At 30.0% G+C, this 16366-nt stretch overlaps 1 protein-coding gene across 11 annotated transcripts in view; it reads right to left on the reverse strand.

Annotated features, from left to right (window-relative positions):
* Window positions 1-1952: 1952 nt before the first annotated feature.
* The window catches only part of LOC106075007 (pantothenate kinase 3-like), a 38897-nt gene continuing 24483 nt past the window's right edge, over window positions 1953-16366 (reverse strand). For 2 of the 11 annotated variants that reach the window (XM_056008728.1, XM_056008709.1), the window contains exons 2-8: window positions 11379-11584; window positions 10371-10720; window positions 9643-9887; window positions 8655-8831; window positions 6971-7094; window positions 6755-6880; window positions 1953-5922 (exon numbers count right to left, since the gene is read on the reverse strand). In XM_056008728.1, the coding sequence (XP_055864703.1) occupies window positions 5860-5922; window positions 6755-6880; window positions 6971-7094; window positions 8655-8831; window positions 9643-9887; window positions 10371-10720; window positions 11379-11523 (1230 nt within the window). In that variant the 5' untranslated portion in view covers window positions 11524-11584 and the 3' untranslated portion in view covers window positions 1953-5859. The other 9 variants (XM_056008745.1, XM_056008722.1, XM_056008696.1 and 6 more) reach the window with 9 other exon arrangements.

A 16366-nucleotide genomic window follows, 5' to 3' on the forward strand; every position in this document is an offset into this window, starting at 1 on the left:
TCTTATGCCTTGAATGCGCACATCAGTGGCGTAACTAAGGGAGGGGGGGGAGGGAGAGATACACATGATGTGCATGAAATGTATTTAAAAATGTTTTTTTTACATGTAGAATTACAATGGGGGCCTACATGTAGGCTACATTACGTAAAACCATGCATGCATGCGCTCAGTTTTCAATGCATAATACACAAACAGGGATATTTGTTGCATAATGCGACAGCCCCTTTTGATCCCCTCCAAAAAAATAAAAAATTTAAAAAAAAAAAAGGAATTAAACTCCAATCACATTTTTTTTTTACAAAGCTTATATCAATTCACTCTGGCTGGTATTTCTCCCACATCCATTCTCGGATCAAGTTAAAACTTAACACAATTATTCACTGGCATAAACGAGGCATAAATCATATTTTTAAAAAATACCAATTTGTCGAATTATTGGAAATTAATCATTCAGTATTCACAGACATGGATATTTATGTAGCGTTCCGTACCCTTAGATAGTTGAACACGTTATTTCTCCCACACCCATTCAAGGATCAAGTTATTTATTTTACCTAAAAAGGCATTTATCAATTACAATATTAACCGATTAGTCAATTGTTAATAATTTTTTTGATATTTAATAAGGGAAATAGCATATACATTAGTGAGATATATAGTTGTAAATGTGAGTTCTTTCCCTTAGATAATCAGTTATGGTTTTTTTAAAGGATATTTTTATCTTTTTTTTTTTTTTTTTTTTTTTTCCGAATTAGTATTTCAGATTTCAATATTTCTCAAATTTTTATGTGTGCACTCCAATACAAAATGTCCGTTAGCGTCTAACCCCCCCCCCCCCCCCCCCCTTATGAACTAGCTAGAGCTAGGACGTCTGGAGGAGCACTGAAACTCCTTCAGCGGGTCAGAAGCATAACCCGTTGTCAAGTGTTTTCCTGCATTGTGAGCTACAGTAAGGCATTATTCTGGCGTCTACAGCTCTTAATCCACAACGGAAATGGGCGTCACGGGTGAACACTGAGAAACATTTAAGGCACGTTACATATTGATCATTTGTTTTGTTACAGGCTACATTCTCGTAAAATCATAGTGGTGCTAAGCAAGATGCCTCAAAGTGGATCAAATTTTGGTCACGCAAAAGACGTCAACAGAAGGTACAACAGGAGGGGAGAAAATTGAGACATGTCATTGTCTGTGTGAGATAGTGACAACAGAAATATCTTTCTCCAGTTAAAGAGAGTTGAGTATATAGGCCTAAACACATTTCACCAAAGCTGAGTTTTAATAAGATATGACAAGAAATTAGTCTAAAGATTGCTGGCAATTTGAATCAAACAACTAAAGTTCTAGACTACCATTGAAACATTAACTACATATTTCTGATCACAATTAGCTACTATGTCGAAATGATTGGATGAAAAAACAAGAAAATAAAAATAAAAAAATATTTAAAAAAAAAAAAGACATAGTGATTATTTTTCTCTTAATTACAAATGAATATTAAATGTAAAAAAAAATATATATTTACCCCACCACTGAGAAAAATCCTCCTTAAGCGATTGAATTAATCTACTAGACTTAATAATATTTATATTCTTGTGACAGGCCTATAGATCTAGACTTAGAAGATGATGCGCAAAATGTTCCTTAACATTCATTGATTAAACTCTTTAATGAATAGGGAACACATGTGGAAATCAACCTATCATTTTCCCCATACATCCAGAAAACTATCTCACAAAGCTTAGATTTGTATTCTAGATGAAACATTTGAGCTGCCAAATTAAAGGTATACATTTATATCCATAGGTGAGCACAATCTAAGTATCAAACATTTGTTGAAGAATCAAAATCAATATGTCCCTGTGCTGACCACAAAAATTAACTTCAAGTGTCCATAGATGTCTAGGTCTTAAAGGGAACTTCTTATATTGCATAAAATCACTCACAAGCAATTTTCAATTAAATACAAATTTTATTGCTTATAAATTTTGTGGTGATACAAGAAAAAAAATGACACAATTCCATCCCCTCTTTGAAATTAAACAGTAAACCATCAACATTTTTCATAAGTAAAAACAAGCAAAATATAAAAATACTTTTATTTATCTAGGGAGGAGGGAAAGAACTGGATATTTACAGTCATATATCTCAATAGTGTAAGAGTTATTTCCATTTTGAATATCAAACAAAATCAATAAATAAGCACAAAATAATTGATGAATTGGTTAATTTTTTGATTGATTCATGTTCTGTTAGGGACAATGAATAATTGTGCAAATTTCAACTTCATCCGAAAATGGGAAATGAGAGAAATAATGTTTACACAATTAGTACCAGACAGGCAGACAGAGTGAGTTGATATAACCTTTGTAAAAACAAAAACAAAAAAAAAAACTGGACTTCCAAAATTTGTAAAAAAAAAAAAATGCATTTAGGCTTAGGCCCTTATGTGAAAAAACTATGTAGCATACAGATGCACACTTGTGGATAATGTTAGAGCCATTATCCACAAGTGTGCAAGTCTTACATTGTATTTATTAAATATATAAACTTCAAAGGAATGATGAGTTGAAATAGTTCAAGAATAAAATTGTTAGCATAGCAAAATATTTTGATTGTACAATCAGTTAAACTCGTAACTAATATAAAAAAATTTAATGTGGTCCAAACTTCATGCACACACAGAAGCACAAAACACTAGTATAAATTACACACTCAATTCAGTGATACATAAAAATAAGCATCACATTCTAAACATTCTTTGCACCAGCACTATTAAAAAAACAAAACATTTGCAATCCTAAAATAAACAACCATGAGAGCAATTATTCTACAGAGAGAATTACAATATATTCCATCTTTACAATTCAAGTCACTAAGATAATTGGCTTATATAATAGCTAATAAATAAAGACCATATTGTCTATTTCAGCATATGCACACAGATTCTATAAATGCACATTGCATTGGAGCTATAAAGAATTTTCAGGTGTCTTACTTAGAGCTCAATAATAATATAATATTAATAATTTAGAAAAAATCCTTAAGATAGAAAGAAATTAATTCAATACACACACTTACATTTAAAAAGAAGACACTTCATCTTTTTAACCCACATTTATTCAATAAAATAATTTTGCTTGAGGATGCAAATATTTGTGCATTAAAAATGGTTTACTGAATATTTCAAATACTGCTTTTAAAATATTTAAATGTAAATTTAAAAATAAATAAATAAAAATATAAGCCATAACAGCTTTCTGGCATAGGTAGTACAGGTCATAAGAAGTTCAAAAATTATTTTTTTTTCTATTCAAGTAATCACAGAACTGGCTTCTTATAATTTTAAGTCTTGCCTAAACATGTTAAGAAAACAAAAAGCTTTTTATTCTAGTGGGGATTTATCTACACATAAAACTGTGGTACTTGAAGTGTGCTGCAAAAAATAATATCCAGGGACAACTTAAAAAAAAAACACGAATATTTTGTTAAAATTAGCAATTTTCTTTTAAAGGAAAAAATACAATCCAAATTGATTTGGAAAAACACTTTATTAATGCTTGGCTTTTTTTTTATTGCAATAATGACCAAAAATAAAAAATAAATAAATGAAAGAATCTTAAAAAATAAAAACAGTATCAAAAACAGATTGTTTGATGCTCCACTAAGTGTTGGTGGCAAAATCTCATTTCCAGCAAATATAATGCAACTGGAGAAAGGGTTTCTGAAGATGTATTTGTTCGATAATTTAGTGGGGTTTTTTTTACAGTACATTTTGAGCTATAAGAAGTATAAATACATATAAAGACTTCTTAATATTTTGTATGTTTGTATGTTTAATGAACAATATCTTAGATAACGTCTGAAATTTCACAAAATTAATTGTTACAGATATACTAGACCCCCTTTTTTTATTACATATTTATTAAGTAACCTAACCAAGTACTTTCAACACTGTTTATGTTTGAAATGATTACATGGCTGTAAATTTGTTTTAATCATTTACAAATAATTATTGACAGACATTGCTTGAAAACAAAACATTAAAATCAAGATTTCATCCTTTAGAATTTAGCACCATTTTTGTAGGCTGTCACCACAAAAGTGCTAGTAAAAAAAATTTAAACTCTGTTTAATAAATTATCTGATTTCATGAAAATTAACTCTTGTGATTTGTGAAAAAGTAACACAAATTTATTATTTTAAAATCTATCAAAAGAAATAAATGTTTTTGGACAATTAAATATTTCCCAGAAATAGTATTACATATTGCAAATGGGCAACATATTAACAACAAAATACTGTAATACTCATTAACAATGTGTGCTCATTTGCATAGCAAATAATTGTAAATAACCATTGTTACATAAATGTTTGAATCAAAAAGTTTGTCTTATGGTAAGTACCCAAAAGGTCTCATATCAAGGAATACTTTACAAATCAAAAAGTGAAAAAGGACCTATCAATGAAACCATGAGACTGAAGACTGTGATATAAAAATAACATCATATGGCTAATGACTTCAAAGATTAAATACCAGGCTTTAATGAGTTGTTGTTATGTACAGGTAGTAACATCAATAAAGCTGCCATTTACGAAAAGGTAAGATAACGTACACTGAGTCTTAGGAGAATTTATCTTTGTGCTAAGATGAGGACTAACATGAATATTTCCCAGCTTTTATTTTTTTAAATTACTCCTTAGCATAGCTTTTTTTTGTAAAAAAAATAGGAGCCAGTACTCAGTGATGGATTGCCTAACTTTTATCTACTAATAAATGAATAATAAACGTTAAAATACAAGAAAAGTAATAGTTTTTTCCCCACATTGAAAAAGGTACTGTCACAAAAAAAGCACTGCTCCTTTGTATGTAAGACAATAACTGTGCCAAACATCTTCATTATGTATTAGAGAAGATAGAATATAATCTAATAAACTAGCTTTAGCAAATAGCTAGTTTGCCATAGATCCTTTGTGTTTAGTGAATATTTAACTAAGAATTATACAGCACATTCAACTTCACCAAATTCAGAATAGATTTCTCACACCTGAAAGTAAAAGTGGTTGATCATTATGTTGTTCACAATATATCCACATAAAGCAAAGGCCATGGCAATGTTATTATCTACTCTTTACCAGGTCTAATAATTTTTATAAGGTTTCAATTAGAAACTTAACAAGTTAAATAATTAAATTATTTTCACACAAAATGAATTCTAATGTAATGTTATTACAACACTACACAAAAAACTTCTGCTTAATAAGTGTGCTCTACTCATATAAAAGTGGAAATAAAAAAAAAGTTTTAATGCATTGAGATAAAATATGAGATGTCAAATAATTACCTTTCTCATCCAGTAAATACAGTTTGACCTCGTTTATTCATATTTATTATAAAAAAAAAACAAAAACATGTTTAAGATCTATAACAGTAACAGGATTCAATTAAATCACTAAGAAATTTTATATCTAGAATTAACAAAAATGACAAATGCTAATTGGCCCCTCAAAATATTTTTTTGTTTCTTAACCTTAAACCATTGATAACACTTCAATTTTTAAGTTAATGAGTTATGAAAACACATTATAAATTTTTTTTTAGTAATTTTACCATGAAACAATGTTGTTATTTTTTACTTTGATTTGCTAGATAAGTGACTAACTAGCATGAAAAACCCTTGAAAAGGCATACATCTCAGGATAACATAATTACTGCTAATTATAAAAAAAATAAGATTCAGCAGCACATAAATCTAATAACCATACAATATTGAAATATTTTAAGTATTTATTGTAAATTGTCTAACAAACATTCATATAAAAATGGAAGTTTGGTCATTGTAACATGGATGGAAACAACTAGATCAATCCACTGTTTAATTGAAGATATTCTAGCAGACATCCCATAGCACCAAAGTAACCCTGACAAAAAAAAAATTAAGCAAAGAAATGATTTGAAATGAATTTCTTAAAAGCAATTAAAGCTTGCTTGCAATTCTAAAAACAGTAAATCTAATTAATGTGATCAATTATAAGGTAGAAATCAACCCTATCAATTATTGTTGATAAAAGCTTGGTACAGAAGCATCAAGGGTTTCAATTGGAATATCTGTGGAGGTTTTAGTTTGTGTTGTAAGTTGTAATTAGTTCACCCAACTCTTAAAGATACTTGACATCAAAACTGTCTCTTTGCTGGCAACATATGTTTTAAACTGATGACACCATAACGATTCCCCTGCCCAAAAAAAGGCAACTTTGATGTATCATTGAGATATGATAGTTATAATGGGAAGCGTGGCCAAGAGGCCAAGTGTGCTTGAACTTGTCTTGGCTACCTAGAAGGAGGCTCGAGGTTCAACACCCGACTCGGGCAGAGTTGTGTTACTGAGCGCCTAAAGGTAGCACGGAAAACCAACTCCGAGATACCCCCCCCCCCCCCCCCCCCCGTCCACAAATGATATTGGACCAAAAGCGCTCTATAAGCATGAAAGTAGCGCTATATAAAAGCTATAATAATAATAATAATGGAGTTAATTCATACAATTTCAATGTGAGTAACCTATGCTACTATGAATGCAAAAGAGATAGCATTTCCCAGTTTAAGTACAACCTGTGTCTTCTACAACTAAAAAGTTTTTTATTTTTATTTTAATATGAACACAGAATAATTAATTAACTTAGGAAAGAAGTTTTAAGATCCTTAAGTTGTTAAAGTTAAACAAAATCTAATGTATATTTTTAAAATAAATATTACCTCATGTTGTAAAAATAGAGCTTTTAAAGAACCATTAGACCAATAATCCATTGCATATGCTAAGAGCTTCATGGAAATTTCATTGACTCTTAAAAAATTACCAACAAAAACTACTCTTTCTATTTTCTGAGGAGAAAAAAAAAACAACAACAACAGGAGTTCAATAGTAGAATATAGTACACAAGATTTAATAATGAATGATGGAAAAATCATCACCTCAGTTTTGGCACACATCCTTGCTATAGAGCCTATATTATTGGTCAAGGTCACAAGTGTTGCTCTAGCCAAGTCCTCTCTTTTAGCACTCTTTCTTTTGTCTTGACTCATCATTTGACCAAAACTAAGAAACACAGACAATATATTCTACTTTCAAATCATGTTCTTTCCAATATCTAAAAAAATGTATGAATCATTTATCTAAAGAGACTGCAAGCTCATTTTCTTTTAATATAACTATAGAGTAAATAAAGTAAGGTAGCTTTGAGACAAATTTCCTATAGATCTGTATTTGAAATTTTCTATGGTTTTATATACTGCATAATGTTTTTTTTCTTAAAATTAACCCAGTAGCTCCTATTTCTGTTTTAAAAAATCCTTAACATACCCTAAGCAAAGAGGGATAACTCTGAAGAAAAAATAATTTTTAAAAAATAATAATTTTGAACTAATAATACAAATTTAAGATCAAATACTAACAAATAAAAATAAAACTTTAAGCTTCAAAAATTCATGTATTCCTTGGGGGAGGGGGTGGGGGTGGGGGTGGTGTTGTTTCTCATTCATATTCTAAACGAGACATGATGAGCTCTTCTTATATGAAAGTTTTAAAAACTGGTGCTAGCGTCCCAACACATTATTCGGCTGTAAGACTTCACCTTAAAAGACATGAGGTACTGCAGTAGGAGCTATTGGGTTAATAAAATATTCCTAAAATGGGACTTAAAACGCTAAAATATTTCTAAGTCTTCATTTTTTCTTCTCTTGATGTTATTGATACAGCATGATAGTATAAAATTGTGTTGAACTGATTATGATAGAATAAACTTGTGTTGAACTGTTATATTAAACTGTTCCCATCAATCAGATTCTTTCTTTAATAATTTTTCTTTATCCTTAACACGCATTTTTCTAATAATTTATGGTTAGATGTAAAACAAATCAATCTAGCTTTGATAATTAATTAATTAAGCATTATTTTTACATTTCTTTTTAGATATTCCTTTTTAATTAATTTTTTTTTAAATTTTGTATTATACATTAGTCTCCATTTATTTGAACAAAATCTTCAACCAAAATAGTGGCGTATATAACAGAAACTGATGGCGCAACAGCTTCAGAAGATTGTAAACAAGTTACAGAAATATGGAATAGGCACAACTGTCAAGATGACATTTTGCATTGTGCTGAATTTAACCTTATTTATCATATTTAAAAGAGGAAGCACAGTGGCTGAGCGGTAAAGCAATTGGCTTCCAAAATGGGGGTTACCAAGTTCGAATCCTGGGATTTTTAATTTTGAGATCTTTGGCCACCTCTGAGTCCACCTAGCTCTAATGGGTAGCTGACATTAGTTGGGGAAAATAAAGGCGGTTGGTCATTGAGCTGGTCACATGACACCCTTGTTAAACAGTTGGCCACAGAAATAGATGATCTTTACATCATCTGCCCTATAGATCACAGGTCTAAAAGGGGAACTTATAAAAGCTTCTAGGGTATTCTTTGTCTACCGATTAAGTTGCGGTGAACTCACATTGATACAGAATTACACCACCTGGCAAAGCAAGTTAATTATGCAAGTAAATAAATATATACAATAATTTAAAAGTAAATTAATAAAGTAAAATCATGCACAAATTTTGTGTTCAAAACAATTCATGGCAAAAAAAAAAAAAAAAGGTACCTGCAAGCAACAGTTTCTCCTTTAAGTCCAAATTTGTCGTAGTCCCCACCATAGATATCTTTCACAAGCTTATCAATATTTGTGCTGTCACCTTTAGAAGCCAATTCAATTGCCTCTTCAAAAGTTTCACAATTTGTTAAAAGACAACAAAGTCCTAGGAATGTTCCACCACCTAAACTGGAAAATGATCAGAAAATCTGTTAAAATCAATTAAAATGGTTATATTATTGAATAAAGGAAACAAAACCTACATAAAGGAATCCAGATAATTCAAATTTGTACAAGTCAAAATCAAAGTTCAGTTTAATTTGAATTCTATTGATTTTTTAAAAACAACTTTATCCTTATTGGAAAAAAAATTGAAGGCAGTTACATTGTAATAACCAGAATAAAACAGACTATTTTTGGTGCACTGCATGCCTTCTCCTCCCTCCCCCCACAATAAGCCTAAGGTCAACCATCAGAATGCTGCTGTTGTGCTATTGATTAATTTCTAGAATTGCATTTTTGTATGTGTGCATGACATGAAATAAAAATGAAAGGCATCAAATGGCCTAGTCTGGCTGAATATGTCTTGTGATTAACTGAAGACCTCTCCCATTCCTCTCTCACACAGTCATCCATATATCATACAAAATTTGCACTGTGTTGTAATCACTATCATCATTATATTGCGATTTTCTAGGTTCTAAAACAATTCGCAATTTCTTCAAGATGAGAAGTGAAAACACAAATCTTTGACAATTAAAATGAAAATGACATTATTGCAGGACAAAAAAACAACAGCACTATTTTATAACATTCCATTGTGTCAATGATATTGAAGAACAGTGAGGACTTTACTAACAAGGAAAATAATTTTATAGGATATCAATATTAATCAGTTATTTACATTGTTGAAGTGTAAATCTATCTTAATAACTTTTTTTTTATTGCCTTCTGTCCTAATTATCTAAAACTGTTACACATACAAATAAAAATATATTACCTGGTACCAGAAACTCTACTGTAATCAGTCTTAGATCGGACAGACAATATACTAACACCAGAACCAATGTTCACAACTAAATAAGGGTAAGGGTTATGAAAGTCAAATGGTAGCTTTTCACTGCACCCAGTATCTCTGGGGTTGCTGAAGTAGTAGCATTCGGAAGGATTGTGCCTGTCTATATAATGGATTCCCTTGAGTAGACATTCTAACTCATCATATTTGTGTAATGTGAGATTCACTGTCTGGAAAAAAACAAAAACAAAATTGAATTATTATTTTTTAAATTGTAAATAAGATTTGTAATTAAATTATAATTGCTAACCCCATCACCTTCAAAAACCAAAATAGCTATTGAAAAAAATGATTTCACCATAAGCTTCATTTGTTCAAAATAGGTGCAACAGTTTCTTAAGGTCTCATAAAATCATGCCCTCAAAGTTTTTAAATTAATATGCCTACTATATGCACATACATAATAACATATATCATCAGACAAAAGAATTAGAAAAGATCTGAAAAGATCATTATTTTGAATAGATCAATATACATTTTTTAAAGATATGTTGGAATAGTGAAGGAATGGACCAGCCTGACCCTTGATGCACAATGGGGACAGCTTATGGAAGGGAGAGGTAGAAACATTTGTTTGCTCAAACCATCACAACTCAAACCTAGGGTTAAAGAAAGTGATGAAATTGTCAAATCAAAAACAAAATATATCTTACTTTTTTAAATATTTCCTCAAACATGTAAGCCCCACCTCCTGTTGCACAGATTCCACTAGCCAGCCCTGAAAAGTTTTTCCCTCTAGCCAAATCAATAAAAGCAGACATCTGAGCAGTTGGAAACCTGATGAAGTGAATTTTCCCATTGCGACCACATATAGTTTGATTCCCCATTTCAAGATGAACATCACGAATTCCTGTTTTTCCATAAGCTGTATTTCCAATTAAATATTTATGAATGGTTTGCAATGTTTCACGCTCTTTTAGGTCAAACTCATCAAAATTGGTAGGCTCATAGTATACAAGCTTTGTAAGTGTCCCTCCAATGTCCATGCCAAATAGAGGCATCTCTATATTTAAAAAAACAACAACATGATTTGATTAACATGAAATTTAAGAACAAGAAGGTGTTTTTATAAAAATTAAAATGATCTAGTTAAGAGATAGTAAAAATTTTTTGAAGCGTAATAATACAAAATAGCTTGTAAAGAAATGGTTGCAGCCCTATTTATGGTTTTTTAGACATTTTTTATGTCTGATTTTGACTTAAACTATAGCATTAATAATGAACAGAACCAAACTGGACTTCCTGAATCATGAAATGACTTTTATTACATGTGAGGGGAATAGAGAGAAGGAAGGCTTAAAATTAAATATTTTGAAACAGTATTTAGACACAACAATTATATTTAGAAAAACATTCTATGATTCCATATTATCATTATTTATTTCTTGCTTACATAGTTGTTTTTTTTTTAAATTGCTTTTGTACAGTGCATCTTTCATCCTATACAATGCTCAATGTGTTATGGTCCAATCTCTTCCTACACCTGTTACATCTTGGAGAAGGTCACCATGTTGCCTTTAGTTGCTCAGCAAACACAACTTAACTTTGAGGGTAGCCAAGTCACACAATCACAACATATTTTTTTTTTATTAAATACAAGTCTTCAAGCAAATAATTATTATAATTCCTTTACCTATAATAGCCTTACATAAAATACTCACTTAATTGACCAGTTAAGTCAAAAAAAGAATCTGGGCTTCCATTTCTGTGCCCATTGCAAATGTTATTGCTTGAGCCTGAATTACTAATTGAACCTTTGTCATCTTCTAAACTTTTTGAATCACTGCCAACGGAATGGAAGTCCATTTTGTAATTGTAAGTCTTATTTTAAATTTGATCCATGTTACTTGAGATTGAAGTAAAAATTCTAGAAATGGTGAACAAAAAAGAAAAGAATAAAAGTTTTACAATTCAGAAATTTTTTAAAATTATAAAAAAGTAAATACATGTTAATCATTGAACTTTACAAATATGCATGAGAAGTCACACAAATGAGCAAAGAACTTAAGATTGGACATTATGATATATACAGCACCCCAGAGTCTCATTTGAATATATGCAAATTTATGTTACAATAATTATCATTCATTTTCTTAAATGTTTGCTTAAGGGAACATAGCATCACAGCAAAAAGGACATGGTTATCTAACAAGGTTTAAATTTCAAATCTATGCTATGAATATATATATAGGAAAGAAAGTGAGAAAGCTAGATATATTGATAAATATGTGTGTATTACATGACTCTATATATTTTGTTTGAAATCATACAAAAATGCTTAATAATATTTTTAGGACTTCACTAGTTGAATACTTTACATTATCTTCCCTTTTATTCCCCCATAACTTCTCTAATTTGTAATAGCTCTTGTATGTTAATTCAATAAAAATAAAATCACACAAGGCAAGAATGAAGCTTAACATCTCTGTAAAGTGTAATTTAGCAGGCTGCAATCCTGTCATTTTTACAATACCTCTATTCAAGTCATGGAACCTAGGCAAAGGGTGGGTGGATGCTAATCTTGAAAATGGTTCTAACAATTTTCCTAGAAATTGGAATGTTGATGCATATCATTTTTAAAAAATTACTAGCTTATTAGCTACACTGGGAATACTCTTGTTTGACTGTTATAATTTTTCAAAGTATAAAAAGAAAATAATTTTAATTTGACTAGAGAACTAGAAATTCTTTAACTTGGAACAGTCTTCTGATATTTCCTATGTAGGGTCTATTCATTAAAGAATTTTAAAATTTTTGTATGCTTAAGAACATTTTCTATATCATCGTGGGAAGCATGGTCAAGAGGCTAAGTGCGCATGAACTTGGCTTGTCTTGGCTACCCAGAAGGGGGCTCGAGGTTCGACACCTGACTCGGGCAGAGTTGCGTTTACTGAGCGCCTAAAGGCAGCACGGAAAACCAACTCCTAGATACCCCTCCCCCCCACTGGTCCACAAATGAGATTGGACCAAAGCGCTCTGAGCATGAAAGTAGCGCTATATAAAAGCTATAATTATTATTATCATTAAAATATTATAAAGTCTAGTAAATGCATGACGCGTATGACGTAATCATCTTCTTTTTTTAAGTAACGTCTGTATTATATAAGATAAGATAAATGTATACATTCCCTTAACTAAGTTTTTTTTTGGTAAAAAATGCTCAATTTTTTAAAAATCTAATATTCATTAGCTAATAAGAGAAAAATTATTGCTCTGTTAGTTGTATAAAAGGGGGTATTAGTATTGTCTTTTTTTTTTTTTAAAAGTATCATGTTTTTCTTTTTTTAAATTATCTACTTTGAATATATATATGTAATTGTATATATATGAAGTAATATAAATAAGATATCAAACAGTCTTCAAATTTAATTTTAAAGATCAACATATCAAAGAACCTGCAGAATAATTGGTTTTCGGTCATGTTCTGATTTTATGGTGATTTGCCAGAGCGCTTGCATTCTCTTTTTAATAAGATAAAAGAGTCTTTTAGCACTTACAATGTACCTAAGGCAGGCTAAGGTAGTAAGAATTTGTTGTTTCACTAGCAGCAATTTTAATAATTTTATGTTATGTTTAGTCGATAATGTAAACTTTATTTTGTTGATCTTTTTTTTACAAATATCAATTCACTATAGATCTAATTAATAAAATAACAAATTACATCTCTCTCATTATATCATCATTATATCTAGAGACTCTAGATCTAGATTAGAAATGTACTAGTAGTACTAGAATATATATTATAGACATAGAATCTGAGAATTTCTACTTCTAGTAAACTAGATAGTAACTGATTACAGATCTAGATCATCATACTAAAAAGTAATATGTATACTATTCTATGTCTGTTACCTATTAATAGACTAGTGACTAAGACGACTTAGTCACAGGTTAGTCCTATCTACAGAACTATACAGACTATAGAGTCACTATTCCATACCTATTGAATATAGAGTATAGAGTCTAGTATAGAGACTATATTCATTAGTCTGGACTCCAGATCTATTATCTATCTATTATTCTATATTATATTTAATATTAAATAGATCTATATATATATATATAGTAGCTTCTTATATAAGGCACAGCTCATCGAATTCTCCTTTAAGAAACGCGTCGCTTTTTTTGTTTATAATTAATTTGTTTTTATGTTTGGAGCTAAAAACGACGTTTCGGGACAGTGCATGTCCAATTTTAGATAAGTTCCTGTATTTTTGTTCCGCTTTTCCAAAGCAGATGGCAGTTTTTTAGATTCTCGGTAACCATGTATGTAAAGCTATTGTTTTAACCTCCCCGAGCAATTCATACCCATATAAGGGATGAAGGCTATATTATTAGCCTGTTTGATCGTAGGCTGGTGGATATATCAAAATAAGCTTCCAAACATCTTTAGAAAGACATTCCAATCACATTCATACTGTTAGCTGTTAAATAAAATTAAAAAAGGAGGTGTTTCAACGATAATAATCAATTTAACACATTCTCCTATAGTGCACAAGGCAAAATCGTAAGAAGAAATATTATTGGGATTAATAAATGAATAAACGATAAATGTGACCTAGATCGAGATATCTAGAATATATAATTTATGAATGAAAGAAAAAGTGCAGGCTGCTAATTTGAAGCCAGAGACCATGCCCACTGCAGGTGATCACGCCAGGCAAGCGCTGGTGGTGAGGAGAGGTATACACTAAACGTGTAGTGTCACAACCTATCATACAGGCAGTGGAGGGAAAGGGGAGAGAGTAATGAAAATACAAAGAAAAGCATCTATGGGAGGGAGGGGATGTTAAGGTGTAGCAAAACGAACATCCAAATTATGAAAAGAAGAGGGTCCTTGGATGGGAATTAAAAGAAAGAGACAGAGAATACATGTAGCCTAGTTGAAAATATCATGTTTATTAAATTATAATAATTAATTTATAGATCTATAATTTATATAGAAGATTTATTTCTGTCTGTTTCTACACATAGACATAGATTATATAGGTAGGCGTCTGTTTCTACACATAGACATAGATTATATAGGTAGGCATATATAAAAAAATAAACTATAAACGATATATATATATATATATCTTATCTTATATAATATAATATATATATTATATATAGAGAGAGAGAGATTGGCAATATACTATAAATACATATTGCAGAAGTGAATCTACTTCTTTTAATACAATCTAAATAATTTTTAATTAACACAGATATAATTTATTAGCAATAACATAGTGGTGTTTCTTAACGGTGCTCAATGTGCGCTAAAGGAGAAAGCACAAAAACTGCGTTTATTATAGGAGCATGCTGCGGCATGCACTTCATGATGAAGTGACCTAATTAATTTTAAAATAAAATCTTGACTATGAGTGGTCATTCAAAGAAACACAGCTATTTTTTTGGTCCTTTAGTTGCAGAATAAGAATCTGCTTTCAGTATTTTTGTAAGTTTAAACCGTCACCAAATAAAAAAATAAAATAAAAATTAGACCTAGTTCCCGAATATGGTGTGCCTAATATAAGAATCTACTATAATTATAATATATACTATATAGATCTAGATTCTAGAATATAATTTATTCTAGTCAATCTAGATATATACTTATAATTGAAGCTTTAAATTTATAAAATATATATATAATTATTATATATATATAGATCTATATATATTAATATTAATATATATAGACTAGACCCTATAGACTATATAGTGACACTATAGAAATATAGTACTATATATTAGTAGTACGGTATACTCAGTATAGTTATAATTATAATTTATTATATTTAATTATATATACTTAATATAGATCTAGATCTAGATTCTAAATCTAGGTTAATAATAATATAAAATATAAATCTACTAGATCTAGAATACTCTAGTCTAGGTCTAGAGTTTAGATCTACTAGACTTATTATTATTAATAATAAGAATAGATTATAAGATATACTATTATTGAAATTGAATATCATATATTAGACCTGTCTATATATTATATAATATAGGTCTAGAATAATATAGATGTCTACTCTAAGTTACTAAGTCTAGATTGTAGTCTTGATTTAGAACAGTACAGTCAACATCTTTGACTCTAGTCTACATCTATCTACTAATCTAGGACTCCAATCTAGATCTAAGCTCTATCAATATCATATGTCCTAATCTAGCTAAATCTAGATCTTAGATCTAGAGTCTAGAGCTAAGTCTAGTCTAGTAGCCCCACTGGGACAAGTAGAACATGAACATTAGATTACATCTAGCAATCTAGCTTTATGCCAGGTCCATGTAAGTGCGCGGAGTCACAAATATTTATAGTCTAGACTAGACTATATATCAAATTTAAAAAATTAAATATCCAATATTTACTATAGAGCGATCTATTATTCTATATCTCTAGATATATTAAATCTAAACTATATTTATAGATCTATATGTATGTATATGATTCATGATTATTTATTGCATAACGTATTACTTTCGGCTTTCATAAACTCAGAGATTTAGATCTAATATTTAGTACAGACAAGTAACGTGTACCCAAACTTCGATTTCGAACACATTGCATATTCTGAGTATTTAGCGAACACTTTGATTATTTTTTAGAGGGACTAATTTACAAGGTGGCCAAAAGTTTTTGGAACATCTATTCAGG

The sequence above is a fragment of the Biomphalaria glabrata genome, chromosome 1 (assembly GCF_947242115.1).
Source record: "Biomphalaria glabrata chromosome 1, xgBioGlab47.1, whole genome shotgun sequence".
Taxonomy (NCBI): domain Eukaryota; kingdom Metazoa; phylum Mollusca; class Gastropoda; family Planorbidae; genus Biomphalaria; species Biomphalaria glabrata.